The following is a 23,904-nucleotide window of genomic DNA, read 5'->3' as shown; positions in this document are numbered from 1 at the left end:
ATGATTTCAGAGGTCTTTTCCAACTTGAGCAGTTCTGTCATTCTGTCCCGCTTAGGCGCGTTTGCAGCCCCATTCCCTTCCGTGCTCCGGGGAAATGAGCCCGCACGGGCAGGATCCCTTGGCAGGGGCGGCTTCAAAAGGCATCACATTTTTATTTTTATTTATAACAAGCAGACGTTTAAAGACCCATTTTCCACGACATTTGAAAATCCATCGCCCACGCCCCTTTCCTTCCTCGGGGAAAAAGCAAACTGAGGGAATTCGCCACCGCCCCCAGCTCCGCCCCGCGCATGCGCGCAGCGTCCCGGGGTGGCGGCGGCCTGGGCGGCCTCGGCGCCGCCAGCGCCGCGATGGGCTGAGTGAGGCGGCTGGTGGCAGCGAGGGGTGTCCGCGGCTCCGGGCTTGCCGCTCCGAGGATGGAGAGAGCCATGGAGCAGCTCAACCGGCTGACCAGGTCCCTGCGCCGCGCCCGCACCGTGGAGCTGCCGGACGGTAGGAGCGGGGCCCTGACATAGCGGTCGGTCCAGGCGGCCTCCGCGCCCGGGCCGGCGGGGATGAGTTGAGGCGGCTGGGGAGGATAGGAACGGGCTCTCTCCGCCTCTGACAGGCTCTGTTTGTTTGTTTGTGGTGCTGACAGCAACAGCGGCTCCCCTTCCTTCCTTCCCCCGCTGCTTCCGTGGCGGGCGCGGGGGATCCGATCTGCCGGGGCTGCCGCCCTGAGCCCGGCGGGCGGGTGGCCGGGGTGCCGGACACCGGCTGCATTCGCTGCTAAATCCTTCGCCAGGTGCCTCGTCGATGACAGAGTAGTGATGAAAAGTCTTCATGGGTTTTTTTTTGGTTTGTTGTTTTTTTGTCTTTTAGTGGTGCTGAATTTTGTAAGTCACTGTCACCGGTCACAGCCTAATCTTTTTTTGGCTCTAAACCACATGGGTGCTGGTCCCCCATATCAGGAGGGTTTGAAAGCAGAGCTTCAGGCTCTTATGGCAAGTGGTTTGTTGTTCCGGCCAGGTCCAGTTTTTGGGAGGACTAACTGTAAAGCTCTTGGACGTGCAGAATTCCTGTTCTTGTGAGTCATATGCGGTCACTGTGCTTTCTTCAGTGTTTACTTTAATGGATGAGTCCTTGGCTGCCTGTCTGCCAGCTTTCATCTCCAGTGGTGGAGGAGAGGGAGTAATACTCTCTTTTCTCTGTGCATTCCCTGTTGGGACTTCCTGGTGTCCTGCTGAACTGTGCTACTACACCCTTTGCTTATTGCCACCTGTCACAGTTCCAGTGTCTTGCAGTGTAGTTGCTCATAAATTTCACTCGACAGGCAAGTTTCAGGCAGATTTTGCTGCTGCTTGTAAGCCTTTGAATGGCAGCAGTGAAAATTGATGTAATACTATTAACTTAAGCTTAGACTTACAGAAATAATGGAGTAGCACCAGTTTAACTGATTGAAGATGCTAATATGAATAACACTTTGCACAACCTGTGTCAGTTGGAGCTGCTTTAAATTTACTTCAGTACTAATGTAGGCAAATTGATTCTGAATTTTTTCTGTTTTCTTCACATCTTGGGCATTTTCATCTTACACTTTGTAGGTAGTTATGTCTGTGGAATGGCAGTGCAAGTGCAGGCCTTGAGACCTTTGGAACAAGTGCTTCTGTCATCCTGTAGTGGAAGTGCAAGCCCTGAGACCTTTGGAGCAAGTACGTCTATCATCCTGTAGTGCAGAGGGAGTGTGAGTTCTATGCATTCCTTAGGAATTGCATGAAACAAATCAGTGAGACTGATATAAAGAGATAAATGGGCTTAAAGCTTTCCACACTGAAGTCTCAAACTGCGTTGCAAGAAGGTCTCTGTTCAATGGCCATCCAGCTTTGGGTCCATCTTAGCTCGTTAGGTATCTTCTTTCTTGACCTTGGTGTTCCTTAGGTTCGTGCAGGTCTGCCCAAACTCTTCTTGAGAAGCAGGTTTGGCTTGTAGTATGTTGTTCCAAACATGTACTGACAGGATCAGCTTGGAATATTCCACACTGGTGTAGGATAATATGTAGTTTGGCGGCTTGTTGTGTGCTGTGTCTGGCCTCGTGAATTATGACTCCTCCCTCTTTACCCCCACTGTATTTGAATAACTTTAATTTGACATTTAATTTGAAAGATACATAGGAGTTTACCTCTATACAGGGATACAGGGAGTTTACCCCTCCATTCTTAAAGTGAGAATCATCATTGTCTCTCAGGAGATGGAGATGTATGTTTGAGTTTACTTATGCTGAAGAAGGCAATAAATCCCAATAAATGGAAGTATTAAACTTCCACTGCATGTGCCATAGCCACCAGGGTATTATGTGCACAGTGCTGACACTTTGAGATTGTGATCTCTGCCAACTTCACGACGGTATCTCTGTGGAAATAAAGTAGTCAGTGTGTCTTGCCAGGGCAGGATTCTGAATTTCAAGATTATGAATTTCAAGTGGTTTTTTTTCTTAAAGCAAGTCTTAAGACCTGAGTCCAGTGCCAGTGAATACCCTGAGCTTGCAAGCAGAACTTTTTTTTAATCACTCTCCCAAAGTATCCTTCAGGAATTGTTTTGTGGACACTTGAGAGCTGGACACAAATTTCTGGATGCTACTATTAAGGCTCAGTGCCTGAAAACTAGGTCTTGCAGCTCAAAGCTGTGACACTATGTTTGGTGTGCCTTTTTTTTGTCTTCATATAATCAAGATTTGAAAAACAAGCAAATAAGTTTGGTGAGTCCATGAGGTGTATAATGCTTTTTCTCTACCTGCTGTCATGTAGTTTGTGTCATTTGGAGCTTTTTTTTATTACTAGAGAAAATAATCACCAATGGTAGACATAAAAAGCTCTTTAGTCCCACACCCTCTTAATTCTTACAGAAAAACTCTGGGAAAATCTGCATGTGCTCCACAGTGTAATTTCTGTTAACAGAATAACAAAAAGCTTGGTTTTGTAACTGTGCCATAAATGCCTATTGTGGCCCAGCTACACTTGTATTTAACTATTGACTTTTTCTAGATCACTGCACTTGCAATATAGTTAAATGTAGTTAGAATCAATATTAAGCATTTCAATTAAGTGTGCTGATATATTTTAAAGTTTTTTTCACCATTTTTTGATGTCTTGTATAGGGCCTGATTGTGGAAATACATAAGAATGTAATGTTTAAATTTAGTTGATGTTCTTAAGTTTGGTTTCTTGTTTTATTTGGAAAGCTTTATCTTCCTGCCCAGAGCTCTTTGAAACAGAGCTGGAGATTTTTTTTTTTTAGTTTGTGTATACTTGGAGCTAATCATGGATAGATTTTGGAAAAATGCTCAAATATTTTTCACAATTGATATTTATTTAGCATCTATTTAATTTTGTTTCAGGATTCTTTCTCTCTTCCCTCCAGCTTGTTCTTTCCCCAGCAGTCAAATTCTAGGGGTGTGTGTTGGAGTTTTCTGATGCTCACAGAACTCTGCCATAAGAGGCAATTTGTAGAGAGTTCAGACTTGAGCTTGGTGATGGTTGGTGGCTCTCTGCAACGTTTAATCATAATTTGGTGTTTTAAGAGGCTTGTGTCTCTTGCACCATGTGTTTTCTATAAGCAATGTTGATTTTTTAAATTTTTGTTTTAAAGTTTTTATAGCTGATGAAATGTGATTTGAATTTGGCTTATCTCTGTCCAGTGTTCAAAGTTAATAATAATAGATTGTTGGAAAGAAGCATTGCTGCTTTCTTTTGTTAGCTAGGGACACACAACTTCAACTAGCTGATAGCAGCAGTAATCTTGGAGCAGCGTAAAACAATAATAACAACAAATAGCATAGCTGCAGCATGATAACAACTTCCTGGATTCCACTTCATAATTCTGAAGAAGCTTTATTTAAAATTCAGTAAATGCCACCTTGCCTACCTAGTGGAAGTAGTGAATATGTAGAGCATGGTATGTAAAAGACACAAGATACTATGCTTGTTTTAATTCTTCCTGTTCTGGTTGCTTTGTAAGTTTGGATCAAGGAAGGTGATGAGGAAAAACTTGAAAATAAAAATTTTTTGAGAACAGTATTTCCATATCCTGAAACCATAAACCTGGCTTCTCAGAAAGCATAGCCCCTCCTGTCATGAGTTGGTATCTACATGAACAATCTGTGGAGATTGTACTCTCAAAAATGGGTAGCTTGTTGAAGGGAATAATTACAATAATTGTCCATAATAAAAGAAAAAATTAATGTGCATTAAAACCATTCATAATTATTATATGTTAAAAGATTTTAAGTTTTGTCAAATCAATCTTCTAAAAATAGTATTTTATTTCAGGAAGTCTGTAAGTGACCAAACAGGCTCATCACAGCCATGCAGAGTGCTGGGATTTGCAGCAGTAGTGATGAGAGAGTCTGTGTGGCTGAATGTCAGTGTGTTCCCACCAGTGGCATGGATTTTTGTCTTCTGGCCTTTTTTTGTTGCCTTCAAGTGTGAAATATGAAACTGATTAGAGATTAAAAAGTAAAATGAAACTTATTGCACTCAGGTATTCAAGTATAGAGACAAAATGGAATGGTTATGAAGTAATTTTAAAAAGTCACTACTACAAAATCATAGTCACAGGACTATGGAAGTCACCTTGGAAGACAGGAAACTTCCTTCTTTTTAAAATTAAATAGTTAAGTGTTTTTGTTTGGTTTGGGTTTTTTTTAATGCACATCTCTTAAAAGCTTGGATTTAGTGAACAGAATTGTCAATGCAACGAAATTGACACTCCACTGAAAATTCTGTATTTTTTACTTTGTAAAAGAAAAAAAGCCACATTGAAATTTCATATATTACAATTCTGTTAATTCTCTCTTTTATCTAAATAAGTGTGATGGCTTTTTATTTTTAATGAAACTTTGTATATGTAGAATCTGTGTAAAAAAAAATCTATTTCAAGTGGACACTTGAAAATGTAAATAAGTGTTGCTAGATACATTTATTTTACATAAAATATGTCTTTATGGTAACAGAGTAATTAAATTTCTTCCCAGATAATGAAACTGCTGTCTATACACTGATGCCAATGGTTATGGCTGACCAGCACAGGTGAGAGCTTCTTTAAATTTACCTTTTTTTTTAAGGTCTGAAAAACCCAGCCTGTTTGCTGAAGTCATAGCTCCTAAAGCACTCCCAGAAGTCCAGCTGCTGAATTGCTGACTTGTGTTCTAATTTGAAGTTAGTCACTGACTGTGTGCATTCCAGCTTAATTTTACCTGCATTGATTTATGCCATACACCGGAACTGGGATTTGTTCTGTTGAGGCACATGGGAAAATTGTCCTAGGATAAGAAAAAAAGTGTTGTTTTGTAACTGTGTCTTAATTCTGAGTGTTTATTTATGGATGACATAGAAGCTCTTAGTCTCATTAGACATCTGGAATTCCTCAGGTGAGCAGCTGTTTCTTTTACTGAGTTGTCCTCAAAGTGCTTGGAACCTGGAGGCTGTATAATGCCAGCTAAGTGGTGCTTCCTTCCCAGGAATTTTGTAGGGAAGCAGGCAGTAACTCTTACTGCGAGAGAGAGCTGCTGTTCAGCCAGGATAAACATTTGTTCTGCTGTGTTGCATTTTGAGATCCCATGCAAGGGTTTTACATCAGCCCATTACTGGAAGTTGAAAGGTCCTATTTAAATTTTTTATCCTGATCTTGTATCCTTCTACTTCATCATCATGATTTCACATACCAGTCTTCCCTCTGAACTTTGCCTATGTTTGGGAAAACTGTTGGGTATATGGTTGGGATGATTGTGATAAGGGGGGAAATGGGAATTTATATTTTGTTTAAACCAAAGCTATTGAAATGCTTGTTTTTCGTATTTGTAAAGAAATGATTTGGTTGTTTGGTCTAATTCTTACTAGTTTACATACTTACTAGTTTGAAACAGTTTCCCAGTGTCGCAGTTCATTTTTTATGTACAGTAAGAAGTGGAAAGAATTCTTAATCAGCAAATGCTTAAAAACTATGTGATCTCTTAGTAATTAGTTGTATGGAAAAGAAATAATGATTAAATAAGAAATAGAGTACTTGTGTACAACTTAGAGTATGAACTTTGCTTGAATACTGTGAGCTATTTTTAAAATTAAAAAATTATTTTTCTATTTGAAGGTCTGTCTCAGAGCTGCTGTCAAATTCAAAATTTGATGTGAATTATGCCTTTGGACGTGTGAAGAGAAGTTTGCTTCATATTGCAGCAAAGTAAGACTTACTTGAGTCCAGTCCAGAAGTTAACAATGAAAATATTGCCACAAATCTAAGGCACCAATGTAAGCTGGAAAACTCTATAGTGTCAGTTAACATTTTGTTTTCACACTTTTTGTATCTTGTTTGTTCTGCCTAGTAATGTGCTTGCCTCATAAAGAGGATTTTACACATGGTATCAAATGGCTCTCCAAATTCCAGTGAAGGAAGTCTGGCTAGATACTTTTTTACCTTTCTGTGAAATCTCAAGTCTTTTAAAGAGATGCAGCCATGATGTGCATCCTGTATAGCTGGGTTACTCTTGCCTTTGTAGAGGCAGAGAACTCTCATTGGCAGGTGCTGATTGTTTTTGAGGTATTCTAAAACAGTGGGAAGTGTTTGGGTGTTTGTTGGGAAGCAGCTGTTCCAAAGTACTTCATGTGACTGTAACTGAAGGGAATATAACTCAGGAGCTCACTTCTAATACATTTTGTATCCTGGATAGAGGGCTTCAGTGCAAATTTTGATCTACATTATTTACTGTTTGTATAGCTCTTCAATGGGATGACTCCATTTTATATGTAACTCTGCCAAGAAACAGACAGGTTACCATCATATAAATAGAAATTAACCAGATAGTTTTTGGCATGGCTTTTCAGGAAACTAAACTTTAAACTGATGAATGAATGCCCTGTATTTATCTCCCCTTTTAAATATATTGAAAGTTCTTACATTTAAACGGTTAAAAAAGTGCAAAAAGCAAAAAAAGGAAATAGTAGTAGTATTGCATATATATAGCAGTATTTGGTCACAATAAAGGTGGAAATTCCAGCTTCTCAAACAGACTATTAAAAATAGCGCTTTCCCAACTATTTCATCTAATTACATAATGCTTATATAAAATTTACTTAAGGAAGTACTTACAAAAATGCAAGCAAATATTTAGCATATCCTTTAGAATTATATTTGAAAATACACTATACTTCCTGATTCTAAAGATAGAAGAAGGTGTGTTACACTTAGTTTCTGGATTGTCTTTTATCTTGACTTAGTTATTGGGTCACAAAGGGGTCATCAAGCTGCTGGTTTTGCAACATATTGTACAGTTAGTCTTCAGTTTCTTTGGGTTGTTGTGTAGCAGTTCTTATGTTGGGAAGATCTGTAAAAATTGATTAGCTGGTTGCAACAGATACAAAACTACTCTGTTTATCTTTTCAATCAGCTTTTCCTCTTAAAGAGTTCAGGAGCAAGATAAATATGTAATGCAGAGTTTCTGTCCTCTTAGTGACATTGGTTATCCTGAAGAGCTGCTATATTGTGTAAAGTAAAAGAGTTCAGCTCTTTATGACAGGTTCAAAATTGATAGCAAATAAATATTTTTATTAGCAAATAAATATTTGTACAAGTTTTAGAATTTTCCTGATATTCAAACTTCTGAACATAACTTCCAGACACAGGAGCATAACAAACCCCAAAATCTTTAATGGAAAATTCAGTCCTGTTAATAAACTAGGGATGAGGAAGGTGAGAGGAAATTGAAAGCAAAATTTTTAAAACAGTTGATAGTTTAAAGAATTAACAGTCCTAAAGATTCTCTGTTGTGTTTTAAAGTCATTAAAATCAAAGAGAAGACTGGTGTCTGTTCATTGCTACCAGTTATATTTGGTCACTTCTCACTGCATTAAGTGACTTTGCTTTAGCTTTGTGTAGCCTGAAGTGTAAAACAATTTTATGTAAAGATGTTCTAGTGAGTGTGATCTGTACATAATATTGCTGTTGTCTTTATGCCAATATTGATTTGTAAATATTCTTGTTACAGTTTTTCCCTTTCTTGTTTTCTTCTTAGCTGTGGATCAGTTGAATGCCTTGTTCTATTATTAAAAAAAGGAGCAAATCCAAACTATCAGGACATCTCAGGATGTACTCCACTCCATTTAGCAGCAAGGAATGGGTAAGTTTTTAAAATCCTTAAACTCTTGAAAAATTTTTACATAATGCATTTGAGCTAGCATGTTCTGTAATATTTTTGCATAGTTAAAAAAAGGCCTTTGGTTTTCACTTTTGAAAATCGAGACCATGGAGGTTAAAATCCTTATTTTGAGTATTCACAGAGTAATATTTTATAAATAGTAAGTCATGTCTGAAATACCAATTCCAGTACCAGTCATTTTAGTGTTTTCTGTTAGTCAGGGATGTAGTGGTGTTCGCAGGGGTCCCAGGACCAGGGAAGAGATGAGAATGTTGACTCCATGTTTCAGAAGGCTGGTTTATTATTTTATGATATATATTATATTAAAACCTACTAAAAGAGTAGAAGAAAGGATTTCATCAGAAGGCTTGAAAGGAAAGGAAAAGAATGGAAATGCAATGATAATAAAATCTTGTGACTGACCACACAGTCCAAGATATATGGACTGTGTTTGGCCATTAATTAGAAACAACCACATGAGACCAATCAAAGATGCACCTGTTGCATTCCACAGCAGCAGATAATTATTGTTTACAATTATTGTTTCTTCTTGAGGCCTCTCAGCTTCTCAGGAGAAAAAATTCTAAGGAAAGGATTTTTCATAAAATGTGTCTGTGACACAGGGGCATAATGATTCTTACAACAGTAATTGAATGAGAGATACATTCACCTTCCAGTTACCTGAGTAAGAAAAGGTTTTGTAGGGCTTGGAGGGGGTCAGAGACTTCTGATTTTTCTGAGATAGTGTCTCTAAGAAAAATTTTCCTGCAAGAAAAGGAATACAAAGTTGGCACAGTGTTAGGAGAGAGGAAGAGAAAGAACTCTAAACCAGTGAGCAAGTACCTTTTTAAGATCCTACTTCTGGAACTGTAGTATGTGAAAACATCCAGCTGTGAAGGTAATATTCTCTTTTTTCTTTTTAGGGCATGTGTGTGATACAATAACTGAATTGTATCACAGCTGGTACTTCAGGTGAGGAGGTGGTAGTGCTTAGTGGCTTCTGGGTATGTGTGAGGTCTATTTGTAGGAGGGGAAAGAAGCAGGCAAATGGTTTATGATGAATGCAGAAATACACTGAGGAGACAGTTATGTGGAAAGGGGGTATATGAAAGGTGTGAAAGGTACCAAATAAAAGGGAAAAGCAAAATAAATTTGTAAAGGTAAAGCACTTAGAGCATTAAAAATGTTAAAAAACCAAACAAAACATGAATTAAGAGAAAATACCTCTACTTTTATTAAGAAAGTGCTTGTGTTTAACAAGGATTTGCATAGTTTTACAATGACTGTCTCATTAAGTAATGATTTAGTGGTGTACTGTAAACATGTCCACTGACATGTACAGGCAACGGTGAACTTCATGGACTTCTATTAGCTGAACTCTGGCTTTTTGTCTTGAAATGGTGGTTCATGCAGGGCTGAAACTGTTAGAGTAGTGGTTAAGTGCTTCTGCACTTTCCACAAAGCAGCTATGATTTTAGCCCTATGTTGTTGTTTGCTACCCTTGCACTGTCTGAGTCTCTGTGAAGATCAGTTCTCTCTTTCACATGCTCAGTACTGTACTCCTTATAAATTGGAACCACCTGTTATGCTTAGAAAAATGGTAAATTAGAGTGAGTGGAGCTCTAATAAGATATTTAGTCTTTGTAAGTGATTTTCCTTGACTGGATTTTAATGTATTCTTTTGCTTACAGCCAGAAAAAATGTATGAGCAAGCTGTTGGAATACAGTGCAGATGTCAACATTTGTAATAATGAAGGCTTGACTGCAGTAAGTGCTATTAGTTATCACGATATTCATAAAATGAATGAAGAATTTGGAGATTCTTGGTTTTTAAGCTTTTGCCATCTTACACATAAAACCAAACTGCTGTGCATCCAGTGCCATCAAGAATCAAAAGATGTGATCAAAATACCCAAGCATATGATTGTATTGTTCAAAGCTTCTCCTAATATTATGCAAATTTTCTCTTTGTGAAAGTGTTGACAATAATACAGCCAGATTTGAAATATTTTTATGGGATATATATGTATCATTGCTAAAGGAAACACATGTATCATCATTTTGTGCTTAGATTCATTGGTTGGCTGTCAATGGACGAACAGAATTGCTTCATGATCTTGTTCAGCATGTCAGTAATGTAGATGTTGAAGATGCAATGGGACAGACAGCCCTTCATGTAGCTTGTCAAAATGGACACAAGACAGTAAGTTTCTAAACTGTATGAACACAATTGATCTGTGAAGAACTTGGTAATGCCTCAAAGTTGTTGTGGCTTTTTTATAAACTTCAGAGTAGTAATGCACATGATAATGGCTACAAGTATGAAGAATGCTGTTGTGTGTCTTAGTATTGACTGCATGCACTTCTTTGGGAGCAACTTATTTATTCTTGTGGAGCTAATTGATCTCAGTGCCTATGGGAGTTGAGATGACTTACTGTATACTGTTCAGCTCTTCTGCAGTGCTGTTATTGGCTTGTTAATATCAAGTTTTTAATGTAATTTTAAATGTTTGAAAATGTTTTGCCTTATTTTTCAGAATATGTTTAATTCATAATTGTGTAAGCTATTATGTGATTTTGAAATCTGAAATATTAACTTACTGTGAATAAAAAATGAAAACAGAGTTGGATCAGTTACAGTTTAACTTTAGAAGTAAACAAGTTCAAATAAAATCTTCCATTATTGATCTGTGTGAATAATTTTTATGTCTGGCCTTGTGTTAGGGGTGACTATTTATATTCAGAGTATAAGTTTGATTACTTTACTTGAACTGCATTAGAGCCCTATAGAGTTACACAGATTGCTGCTAGAACTATTTACTACTAAAAAGAATAAATTGTAATTCTGTCTAGATCCTTTCTGTTGTCCTTGTCAGTCCTGGATTTTGGAAGGCCAAATTCTGAAAAACAGTTACCTATAAATATAGCAAATTTATGTGACTGAAATATAACAAAAGTTGTTTGAGAGTCTGGTCAGTGTTTTCATATTTTCGACATGCATTAAATATTTGCAAGCCAGTAGGGTTTTCCACTGCTCTTTTTCTAAAGGTGATGTTTTGTTCTCTTGTAGACGGTGCAGTGCTTGCTGGACAGCGGCGCAGACATAAACAGGCCAAACGTTTCTGGGGCAACTCCGCTTTATTTTGCTTGCAGGTTATATACTTTTCACTTTCGAATACTGGCCTAAAAGTGAAATACTTTTTCTGCTTTTGCAATAACTAATTAGAAATTACAAAATATAGGAAATATAAAAGCTGACTGGTGTTTAATTTTGTCTAATTTTTTAGTGTGGTTTAGTGTCTTTTCTAAATACTTAGGTTCGTTCTGCAGGCTTATGTACCTCTTTCTAACAGACATGTTAAACACATACCTGTACATGTTCTAGCACATCATGAATTGGCGACTGCTGAATGCTTTTCTGAAAAAATGAATTCTGCCAACTTAGATTATTTTGAGTACACTAAAACCAGAGCCTTTTATAAGGCAAGTTTGGCTATTCCTGAATGTACAGTATGGTATTACAGTATACATGAAATGTACATATATGTGTCAAAGTTACAATATTGAATTAAAATGACATTGCTACTTTGATCAGTTATGTTTTCTTCGTAGTTATATTTCAAAATTAACACACATGATAAATGATCTTTTGTTTTAATTAGAGCATTTCTGCTATTTGTTAGAACATTGACAATTTTTGCAATCCCTGTGCTTTGATTACAGGTTAAATGGTTCACATAAGATTAACTGTTACTATAAGCAAAAGTAGAAATGGATGACCTGCTGGTCTGCTAAGAGTTACATTCTGGGAGCTGTGGTCTCTGGAGTGTTGACTTGTGTATGTTGACTTGTGGCAGTTAAGAAGAAGGGAAGTGGAGAATAAATAGCTGCCAGCCTTGGTCATTGATTTAGGGACTGGTATTTGTACACACTTTAAAAGAAGTAAGCAGCTTGTCTTGGCTTGGAGGTTTTTCACAAGAAGGGAATGTGGCAAGTACGGGAGTCATATTCTTTAGAAATTACCGACTGGAGCATCTGGCAGGGTAGAATGAACAGGGTGTGTACTACAGGAAACCTGGAAAGAAAGGGTGTAGGTTCCTGATGACAGGGAGGGCAGGATGTGGTAGCAGTGGCAGGTGGTAGCTGCAGGAAGGGTATCGGTATTCAAAGTCTGAGTCTGAAGCACTTGTTTTGTCAGTGTGTTGGGTTATGCACTTAGTCTAGAGAATTACAGCGAAGATGCTGCAAGTAGGCCATTAGTCTTATCTCCTTTCTGACCTTTAATGTTTGTTTGCATTGGGACAAAGTCTGGTACATTAGATTAACCTGTTGGCTTCCTGGGCTGGAAGGACAGGACTGAGGAGAACTCATCTGTGAGTTATTGAGAGATCAGTGAAGCTACCTCTTGCCCCTCTTGCTGTTAGTTGTCACTTTACCTGTGCCCTATCTGAACTGAGAGGCTGTACCTATCAGGCTGAGGATGCAGGCAGCCTCTTGTATGTTCCAGGATGCCAAATACTCATATCCATTGGTGTAAAGGATGTACTGCAAACTAGCTTGAGGAATAAAATGTCACTGAAAAAGCTTGTATCTATGACCCTAATTGCTACGTCTTTTTTATCAGTCTTTCATTTCGTGCTTTACACACGTCTCTGTTATGTTTGGCAGTATATGCACTTAATGCTGGTGAAGGCAATATTCAAGTAATCGTTCCATGTGTTTTTAATGAAGTAAATCACTGGTACTCAATTTCTCATTTTTTTCAGAAGAAAGGATTTGGGAAAGTGTTGAGAGATATAAATAGCGGTTTTTCTGTTTTCTAGGCAATGCTGGCATGTTGGGAAATTTTTAACTCAAGAGAACTAGGGGTCCTATACAACCTATAAGCAGATTAATGAATAGACTGTGAATGCAGAAGTAAAACTCATCACTTCTAGAAGCTATGCAAGACATTTATATATAGAAATTAGAGCCATTTGAGTGATGTGTTTATCTCTTGTACAAAAAATGAATTATCTCTTGTACAAAAAAAGGAATTATCAATAAATATATCTTGCTGATATTTTATTGATGGTTAAAGCACAAGTAGATTGTTTTCCCCCAAATATGGTAGAAGTGAGCAAAGAACTTGGCAAAGATAACTTCCTCTGTGAAGTAAATTAGGATGTAAATTGAGAAAAAGCTCTCTTTTTGCAGGAAATACAGCTCATAAATATTTGAGGCGAGGCTAAGATGAATCATTTCTGAATGATGAGAGTGACTCTGACTTCATAAATAGCCTGAATTTTGCACTGTTCTTTTGCAGTAACTATTTTCTTCTAGCTTATGTTGGTTTTGTTTGTTAGATGCAATAAAGACAGACTTATGACTCAGATCATAAATGCTCTATTAACTGTCTTTCTTCTCTTTTGAATAGCCATGGTCAGAGAGACACTGCACAAATTCTTTTGATGAGAGGAGCCAAATATTTACCAGACAAGAACGGTGTTACTCCACTGGATCTCTGTGTACAGGTATTAAGTTAGCAACACTTTTTCAGTGAATTTCTCTGACTTACTACAGTGTCACCTGATCATTATTACCTTTTCTTATTTCTAAGGCCTCTGGAAGATGGTAGTCCTTTGGCAAAACAAGTGCAAAACATAATTTTTTAATAATGAAATTGATCCTACAGGCAGGTTCATAATTTCTACCCTTTGCATAAGTCAGATGCAAGAATCATGAGAAAGAGTTTCCAGAACTCCATTTGACTAGAAAGTTTTGGAATCCGTGGTATAATGGTAGTACACCATTTAGGTGCTTACGTGTTAACAAGTAAGAAGTAAAGGAATGCAGAAAGGAGTGATTTTTTAAAATCTCAAATAATAGATTTCTTTTCTCTTGAGGAGATGTTGCTATTAAAAACAAACAAAACTTACATGATGATGGCTCTTACTTTTCAGAGATATTTCTATATCTGGATGAGGAACAAAATTCTTACATATTTTCAAGTAATGTGACATTTTCAACTGCAAAACAATTTCCTCATCATCTACTGCTTGTACTACTTCCTAAAGTGACTTTTTCTGGTTTGTGAACACTTACACTTTTTTCTGTCAGATCAGTTGCAGGTCAATGGGTAAATAACACTATTGAATGGAAGCCCTTGAACTTTTGCTAGTAATCAGACTAGAAAACTGAACTGAAAGCTGAAAAAAATAAGTCCCTGGAGTGAGTGGACATCATGCTACCTTTGTACGTGTCATTAGTTTGTCAGGATAAAATTGAAATTTTCAATTGTTTTTCTGTATTTTCAGACTATTTCAGCCTCAAGGTATTTAATTTCTGAGGTGTCCTCATGTGCTTAAGACTTGGACTTGAAATAGTTGTGTGTATGTGCAGGATATCTGTGGGATATTTTTGGAGTGTTTAACTCTGAAAGCTTTATTTCATAGACTATCAGTGTAAGACCTTGTTCCAATTAGGTTATTTACAGTATTTCTTTTTGCGTATAAGAAACCAAGTAAGTCCTCAGCTCTGGTTACTGAGAGGTGCCAGATCACAATACTATCTCACTGCTGACTTGATTGTGAAACTCAGTCAGATTTTTTTTTCTTTGCTATGGCAGAATGACTTATCATTACATAAAGCCACATGGAGTCTGATCAGTTTCAAGGTCTTCTGCAGCCGCAGTCCTGTAAGACAGTATATGGCAGGAGAGGTTTAGATTGGATATTAGGAATAATTTCTTCATGGAAAGGGCTGTAAAGCATTGAAGAAGACTGCCCAGGGAAGTGGTGGAGTCTCCACCCCTGAAAATGTTAAAAGAAATGGTGGATATGGCACTTGAGGATGTGGTTAAGTAGCATAGGTAGGGGTGGTGCCAGGCTGATGTTTGGTCTTGATGGTCTTAAAGGTATTTTCCAACCTAAATGATTCTTTACCAGTGTGTGCTTAATGGTAGAGTTATTATTTTTTATGATTAATGTTTTGAGTTTCTGCTTCAGTCTCCAGTTTTGCAATCCCTAGGGCAGTGTTTTACACATAAAACTTACGTTAACTTTATTTAGGTGTGAGTAGTGACACCTGGTGTTTCTTTGTAGTGATGATCTTACTGTGTTCAAGATCATGCAGTATACAAGTTCATGATGCCAAGTAAGAAAGGAGAAAACAGTATGTTTTCTTTCTTTTTACTTTTGAGTTTTATTCTATGCTTAAAAGTTTGTTTGTCAAACAACCACATGCTTTCAGCAGGCTGAAATTATAGACTCATACACTTCTTGCAAACATTACCTTGATCTTGAAGATTTGACTTTCGTTAATTTTTACAGAATCTGGGTGGGTTTATTTTTAAAATAAACTTAATTTCTTAAAACTTAATTTCTTCGTACCAGAAACAATTAAATTAATCTTTTTAATGTAGGGTTTTCACTGAGATAATGTCAACTGTCATTCACAGAGGAGTCCCTGAAGTTGCAGCAGTTAATACATTATATGGTCATCTTCCCAGAGTAGAAGTTCATGCATATTCAGGTGTTAGATGTCTGCTTAAAAATGCAGCTGTGTTAAATAAGATTTGATACAAATAAATCACAAAATCAAGTTATTTTCTTTCCAGAAAACATTTTTTCTCAAAAGGGTGGGAAGTTAGTCCAAGGCACATTCTAAGGAATTATACTTGTGTATTAATTTTAAAGTTAAGTAACCCTTTCATGGGTTTGTCCTATTTCTTCCTGTAACAAGTCAGATAGGTGTCCTATGAACCTTTAGAAAATGTTTGTTCTGAAATATTAGATTCTGGGTGTAAGTAGATATCAGCAGGAGGAGGAGAAGTGAAATATTGCACTGTTTTTAATCTCTGGTGATTGTTGGCTGAAGCACTGTTCAACTGTACATTTATTTTGGTAAGTAGGAAAATGTTTTAAAAAACATAAAAACGGTAGTGGATATATGTGAACCAGTATACTGGAAAAAATTGATTCTGTCTTCTCCCAAACATTTTGGGATACCAAACTTTGCTACATTTTTTGAATTTCAAATTATTTTAGAATAGGATTTCTCCAGCATTAAAAAACAAAATTCTTATCCTTAATAGAAATTATTGCCTGTAATAGTCTAACTCTCAATTCTAACGTTTCTTTTAATTAAAATGTTTTCTTAGGGTGGTTATGGAGAGACTTGTGAAGTCTTAATACAGTACCATCCTCGGCTTTTCCAGACAATAATTCAAATGACACAGAATGAAGATCTGCGGGAAAACATGGTAATATGGGATTCTGTGTGTTATAGCCAGGGATCTCTGTGTGTGGGGAGGAGAGCTTTGTGCTTAATATGAGTGGCAGTCAGTACCACAGTAGCTGACTACTAGGTATCTTTCTTTCCTCATGGAAAAGGGGCAGTCTTCACATAATATTAAAGCCAAGAATTTGGAATTAAATGTAGGATCTGTTTTCATTTAGTGTTCTAGCTTTGTACATTTGGTAAAGTGATCTAGACAGTTTAAAGAACAGACAGGGCAAGCTTCAATACAAAGGTACTGGCAGAGCGTTCTTAGAGCATCCTATATATATAATTACTTTGTGTAACAGGGCCTATTTTCCTTCCTTTAGTCATTATCTGCAGACATCCATTCTAGGATGTGTCTTGAGGCTGAATCATCTGGAATTAACTTAAAATTCTGTGGTATGAGCACTCATCTGTATGAAATTGTCTTGTACAATTAGAGTAAAAGATTGCAGCCAAAATTTCATTTGATTATTATTTCTGTAGATGAAACTACTCAGTTTCTTTTTTAATGGTTCTCTTATACCTTGCTTCTTTGGTTATTGTGGGGTAGTACAATCTAAAGCAAAGAAAAGTCAAGGAAAAAAGTTTTGTTTTTTAATTGTGTAAGGGAAATGAAGCATGGGATGCCTCTTCCCCCTTGTAAATCTGGCTTGCTGTGGGTTTTTAATACATTAGTTGTTTTAAAATGACTGCAAACAACCTTACAGACTGTAAAAAAAAAGATTTAGTAAGATGTTGGCTGCCAATTTACTTAATTTAGTTTGCTAGATTTTTGATGTTTTCATTTTCTCTATAACTCCATTACTTCCACTATAACACTAAAGATTTCCAAGTCAGTGTTTAAATTTCTGAGACAGGGTTGAGTTTTACAGAGTGAAGTGATGCAGGTGAGAATGCTCAAAGTCTATGTTAGGTGTGAGGGGAGAATCTATAGATGATTTAAATTAAAAGAGAAAGAACTAAAACAGTGTAACAAAAATACCCTCTAGTACATACATCAACACTAGGATGTGTACCTTTGCACATCTGTAATCTTTGTAAATGATAATAAAACGTTAACTGAGGCTAGATTAGAGGTTGTACAGTATAGATATACATTATTATAATGCTTGGGTGATGGTGTTCTACATAATGGATAAATTATTGTTGATCTGATGCTCCTTGACACAATGCAATTGTTCTTGTTTGAATCCTTCAGTTGCGGCAGGTTCTGGAACACTTGTCTCAGCAGAGCGAAAGCCAGTATCTTAAAATCTTGACAAGTCTTGCTGAAGTTGCTACAACAAATGGTCACAAATTGCTCAGGTAAGTGTGAGGTCACAGGTTGATAAACTACCCCACAGTTAGTGCCACTTAATAGTTTTAATAGTTCAAACTATCTGATGCTCAGCACATGCTGGAGTAGATGGATCTCAAATCTGATTTATATGATAATGTCTATTTAGAGCACTGTCTTCACAAAGACTTCAAGAGAAAAAGTTGGTGTCCTTGTATAGCTGCTGGTACCTAGAAGCTTGAGTTGCAGGGAAGTGTACTTTTTGTTTGGTTAGTTTGGCTATGTCAGCCCTAGAAAGGGAAGCTTTTTAGACAACTATCAAGTAATTTTTTTTTTGGTCTTCATCCTTCTCACTTTTTCTTCCCTTCCGCATTTTTACTTTTCTACATGCTTCCTTAGTATGCTTGAGGAGAGTTTTGTTACTTCAGACACTTGTCTCATGTTTGCTGGCTTTGGTTGCCTTACATGGCTACTAATATATATGAGATAAAAAATTTCATCTATCAGTGTGCTGTCTCAGCAGCAGTAGCTTGAGGAGATGCATGACACAGGCAAGCATATTTACCTGGTATGCTTTCTTAGTTTTTGTGACATCTGTTTGAGTTTGTGCAAAACACTGTCTGCAATTTGTTGGAGCATCTTACTCTTTTCAACATCCAACAGATTTTGGTGTAACCTTTATGCTTTACTAGAAAATCTTTACTGAAAGAGTCAAGGGTCTGAAAGCATGAGTGAAGTTCCTTATTAACACGTTTTAGATGGCATTTTGGCAAAGAGAGCTTTGAAAGTGTTCTGTAATCAGAGAAACCTGTCAGCATAGGTTGTAGAGGATTATGACTTGGGAAGCTTTTTTTTAACTTGGGCTGGGGTCCGAGGAGCCATCAGTGAGATGGAAAATAAATAGCATATTCTTACTCCTAGATACTTTATTTTTCTTCCCCATTAGTCACATTAAATTTAAATGGTGCTTGTAGATAGCAGGTCAGAACTCCTGGATGATGGTGGGAAATTCATTACATCATTAATAAATCTTATGCTGGTGACTGTTCACTTTGATGAATTAATGTAAAGGTCTGAATCCCTTTAAACTTTGGGGTTTAAAGGGATTAAAGTGTGTAGACATTAATGAAATTTTGTTGCTGCAAAGATAACTTTCTGAAGAATTTCTGCTGTTGCAGTGTGTATCAGCTTAACTTGTAACACATTCCTTTTTGTCTCCAGACTTCCTTAGAGCCAATAGATCTCCCACAAATAAATTGTGGTAGGGTGTAAAACCATAGTGCAGGAAAGGGTTTCAAACTTGCTCTGTATAGGGACATTATTGGAAGTTGTGGTAGTTGGATTTCATCATATGAGGTGGTATTTGCTTCTGTTTCAGTGTCTTCAGAGGTAAATGAAACTGATTGTCGTTTAGATTTGATTTGTTACTGTTACTGCTCTTCTGATTTGAGCAATGCTCCCTCAGCGTGGCTGTAGAAACTGTAGCTCTGTGCCTGTACTGTCTCGGAATTTGAGCCTCTGTGTGCTCCTGTATGGCTGTGTTTGGGTGGGCTGGTGGAGGCTGAAGACAGGATCAAGGGGTTGCATTGCACTGGATGAGGACTCATTTCCAGACGTGCCAGTACTTGGAGTGTTTTGTGGACTCTTACTGGCCAGCTCCTCTTTGGTACTTTGTAATACAGAAATGTGATAGCAAAAGAAAACAATTCCAAGACAGTTTCACAGATACAGTTTTGCAAAAACTGTGTCTCTTTTGTCTCCAGCTTGGTTTCCTGGCAGAAGCGGTGAATTACTACTTCAAGAAATATTTCTCAGGTGTTTTCTTATAAACACAATGGGGATTAAGGTAGTACTTGGTGAATGCTCTGAGCTTGGGCCTCTTTCCTCTCTCTCCTTCTTCCAACAAATGTGTAAAATGTACTTTGTACATGAAGACCTCCAATAATGACATTCTTGCATGGCTGAACTTGATACAATCTCTATTCATTTCCTTGGTACTAACCCACAACCTGTAGCTTTTGGATTTGTTTATTGTTTAGTTCAAAATTATCTAAAATTGTCTCTTGTAATGCTTCTAGCAAATATCCAGGAATGCCACTACATTTTTTGCCTGAAGACTTTGGCCTTGAGTACAAGCAAAGACCCTGTTTCACTTAGCATTATCTTCACCAAATATTCCCTTTTTCCAAGAAAATAATTGACATGTGATATGATTTGGTCTTGTTGGTGCAGGTTAGGCCTAGATGAATGTTTACAAACATGCCAGTAGAAGTTTCAGTAAACTATTAAAAGCCCTCTGAGGTTTTTTTTCTACATGTGTGGGTCCTTATCCTGGAGACCAGGAAATTTCACCAGGAAAACACCGCTGCTGAGACATGATAAACCTCAGCTGAAATGTTTGAAGGTTTTATTTTTTTTCTCTTTTCAATAGTTAACTTCTTGAGTTAGCTTAGCTTCTTTTATTCATAGATTCTTTTGGTATATAAGCAAAGATTTTACAAATGCTAGCTTTTATCTGTGATGAGAGCTTCTGGTAACACAATTGTAGACTGTCAGTCAGGGGATTTTCTTTACCTGGTTAAAAACTTAACATTCCTACTGTAGCATTATTTGCTTTTTCTGTTCCTTTCTTAAATTAATTTACTGAAAACTTACCAGGTTAAAGTATAAATTGTCACAGGAAAGTTGTACTTTGTATGGTAGTTTGGTAAAATTCTTAGTGTGTTGCTTTTAAAAGTTAACTCACAGTCATTAAAATGTAGTGCTGAAAACAAATAAGTATTTTGCTGATGCCATTGAGTGAATGAGATCATCATAAAAGCTGTGCTAGCTGTTACAACTAACTTTGTTTCAGGTTTGTGTATTAACAGATTATTATTTGCAAGAGATGTTTACAGCACCCTATAAGATGTCAGTTTTCTGGTGTTTACTGATCTGGCTGGGAAGCATGCTTTTAAGTCGCAAGTACTTTAAGGATAGAATTGAGTATGTGCTCACTTCTATAATATTTATAAGTTAGTAGGTTTTGATAGAAAAAGAATTAATTTGTTGTAGTTTGTTATGCATTCAAAACAGAAGAATTCTTACTATTTGGGGTTTAAGAAAGAAAACCTGGTTGAGTTTGGTGGAGAATGTTCTGCTTGCGCATAAAGTAATGAATATCTCATATTTTGCACTGTTTTGGTACAGAGTTCAGTGTTTGCCAGTTCAATTAAGGAGACAGAAAACTTTTAGTATATTTATTGCATAAATAAATAACACAGTAGTGGTTGTGTTTAGTATCTTTTAGATTACATTTTTCTTGAGTAGAAAAGTGGCATCCTTACCATCCTGATCCCTTGTCTGGTTGAGGTAGTTAATGGGCATCTAGAATTATAGCTGGTGAGGATGAGCTGTGGCAGCTTATCTGATCAGTCAGTAGGCTTTTACTGTTGGGTGCTCTCTTTTCTGGGTTGAGAAACATTTTCATCTGGATATCCCAATTTGCTTCATGCACTGAGGTCCTTAGGAAGTTGGATTTCCTCCCAGGGGTTCATAAGAAGTGTATCAAAAAAAAGGAAGTATTTTGAAAGATCTGGAATTTGTTGTTCTTACTTCTAGTTAAAGTTACCTCTACATGTTAGTAAAATCATAATGCTTGTATTTGACTTCTGGGACTGGTGCAGGAAATAAAAGTTAAAATTTTCTAGGGTTTGAAGCTTAGGGTTTTTTTTCAGCATATGTGTCAGACCCTACCATTACATTGCTTGCTCCTTATTAAACTAAATTGTTTCATCTAGGAAAAGAAACTTAAACGTTCCATTTTTTTCCCCAGCTTGTCAAGTAATTATGAAGCTCAAATGAAGAGTCTCTTAAGGATCGTGAGGATATTTTGCCATGTCTTTCGCATTGGCCCATCCTCTCCCAGTAATGGAAATGACATGGGCTACAATGGAAATAAAACTCCAAGAAGTCAGGTGTTCAAGGTCAGAAAAGTATATGATGTTGTTAGGAAGATAGACGTTAAAGAGATGAATTTCACAAAGCATGCATTCATTAATCAGACATCTCATGAACAGGAAGTAAGTTTGGTTGACATTCCCTTTTTAAGTTAAACCTACCTCTCTCCTTCTTCTGTGTTTTTTTTCCCACTGAATTAATTAATTTAGCCGCTGATGCACATCTCATGTTATGATTTCTGTTTATTTCTTATTTAATTGATTGTTTATTAGGTGTTGAAGGTTTAGCTACCCAGATGACCTTGGTAAATTTTGTTTTTATTTCTGTTAAGAGTATAGTAATATCAAAATATAGTGATATTAATATAATAGATTATATTAATGTAATTTCAAAATGGTAGTTGGAGATACACAGATGGACTGCTGAACAGTAAGCTTTATCCAGCTTCACAAGACAAATGGGTACAATTGAATTCTTGATCTGTTTGTTTTCTCATTGATCATGAAATCTTTTCCCAAGTTGTTCTTGATTTTTCTTATTATGCGCTTTGAAACGTATCAGCTCACTACGAACCTTGCAAAGTTACTGATTTATAGCTGCTTTCAAACACATGATTTAGGTAGTTGCCATTTAGAGGTTTACTTCCTGAAGATGTTTGGTATTTTTATGTTTGTTTGTTAAGGAATCTCTCTGTAGAAAGTCAAAGATTGCCTTTTTGTAAAGATGCCCCAGTTTCCTGTGTGCCACTCAGTCTTCATTGGATATACAACTGCCATATTTTTCAGAGCACCTAATAAAAAAGTACTGCAGGGTAATTTTTCTTCTCCCGTCTTACTCCATACTCTTACACAGCACAGCTCATACCAAGAAATTCAGATGCCAGTAATTGAGGATTTTTTTTTCTTTTACGTTTCTTCCACTGTGATGTGAAGACAGTATTTTGAAATTACTGCAATTATTTGATGATATATGTTCATCAGGTTACTTCTAAGGGGTTTTAACACAGAGCTATATTGATAAGATTGTGGAAGATGATACTCTTAATTCCTGTTTATTTAGTGAAGTATCGGAGTTTTTATTTAAATTTCGTCTCTTGGAAAGAAGAAAAGCAGTAGACTGTTAAAAACAAAAAAACATGCAAGCACAAATGTTTGTTCTTCTGGTAGCACAATAGTTTCAAGAACAAATTGATTTGTATAATGAATATAAAACTAGCGCTTGAGTCTGAACAAAATGTAATGAGTCTGTACATTTGGAGTCTGTACAAAATGTAATGCATTGTACAGTGTGCAGTGTAATAATTGTCCTTTGGAATTGTTCATCAAAATAGGGCAATAATGTGGGTTTAACCAGAATTCTGTTTTTAAAAAACGAAGCTGTACCCAAATTGAAAGAATTATTTTATTAAAGGCAGCACTTTCTAACAGTTTTCATGACAATTGCTCCAAGTATACCAGATTAAATAACAAGCAGATGTTAAACACACTTCATGCAAGAACTGTCTCCAGTAAGATATTCTGCTACTAAGCCCAAAAAGGAAAAAAAGGTTTCCTGCTTTTCAACTCCACATAATTTCAGAAGTCAGTATGAAATAAACAAAAACATTCGACTGCAATTTGCAAAGGAAGTGGTATATCAGTAAAATCACTTATCTGCATGCCCAAATGACTTTGTATGATGAAAGAATTTTTTAAAATTACTCTGCATTTAGGTCTTGTGCAGTGGACTTATATTAAACAACTGCCACAGTTGTCCCGGAAAATATCAGTAATTCTTTCACACTTGTGTGAAAACAACATGTATGTAAATAAATAAGCAAAATGTATACTACTGTTGCATTACCTAACAAAACAAAAATTTTGGGATGTTTTAAAAATTGCTATTGCAATTATTGTAATTTATTTAGAAGTTTTATGAGAGACGCAACACTGCAGTAGGGTCACTGTTGTGTCCATGGTATTTTAAAGATTGATTTAAATTTCAAACTCAGAAATATGAAAGTGCTGATGAGAACTTATTGTTGTTTAGGAATGAGCACATAGGTCTGGCAATGCTAACTTTATCTACAGTTGTGGTTGGTTTAGTCTGTTCTTCCATGAATTTGCAGTAGACTGGATAGTGGGAGATTAGATATAGTGCTGAGTGAATTGGATGACTTCCAGTTTTCTCTTAGTGCTACCTTTCCTTCTGCTTTTGGCCCTTTTTTTGAAAATGTGCTTTTGGTGGTCTTTTTCACCTTCTGGGAGGAGATAAAAAAGACCTG

General features: G+C 36.7%; 1 protein-coding gene across 5 annotated transcripts in view; it reads left to right on the top strand.

The window, feature by feature from the left end:
- Positions 1-304: 304 nt before the first annotated feature.
- The window catches only part of HACE1 (HECT domain and ankyrin repeat containing E3 ubiquitin protein ligase 1), a 49,471-nt gene continuing 25,871 nt past the window's right edge, over positions 305-23,904 (top strand). Inside the window, exons 1-11 of one of the 5 annotated variants that reach the window (XM_030945029.1) lie at positions 305-492; positions 5,009-5,063; positions 6,121-6,210; positions 8,039-8,143; positions 9,853-9,928; positions 10,233-10,364; positions 11,232-11,314; positions 13,578-13,674; positions 16,302-16,403; positions 17,625-17,731; positions 21,517-21,763. In XM_030945029.1, the coding sequence (XP_030800889.1) occupies positions 417-492; positions 5,009-5,063; positions 6,121-6,210; positions 8,039-8,143; positions 9,853-9,928; positions 10,233-10,364; positions 11,232-11,314; positions 13,578-13,674; positions 16,302-16,403; positions 17,625-17,731; positions 21,517-21,763 (1,170 nt within the window). In that variant the 5' untranslated portion in view covers positions 305-416. Of the gene's footprint in view, positions 493-5,008; positions 5,064-6,120; positions 6,279-8,038; positions 8,144-9,852; positions 9,929-10,232; positions 10,365-11,231; positions 11,315-13,577; positions 13,675-16,301; positions 16,404-17,624; positions 17,732-21,516; positions 21,764-23,904 lie in introns of those variants that run through there. The other 4 variants (XM_030945030.1, XM_030945031.1, XM_030945033.1 and 1 more) reach the window with 4 other exon arrangements.

Source organism: Camarhynchus parvulus, chromosome 3 (assembly GCF_901933205.1).
Source record: "Camarhynchus parvulus chromosome 3, STF_HiC, whole genome shotgun sequence".
Taxonomy (NCBI): domain Eukaryota; kingdom Metazoa; phylum Chordata; class Aves; order Passeriformes; family Thraupidae; genus Camarhynchus; species Camarhynchus parvulus.
Note: the sequence above shows the minus strand (reverse complement) of the source record. Positions and strands in the feature narration are given on the sequence as shown.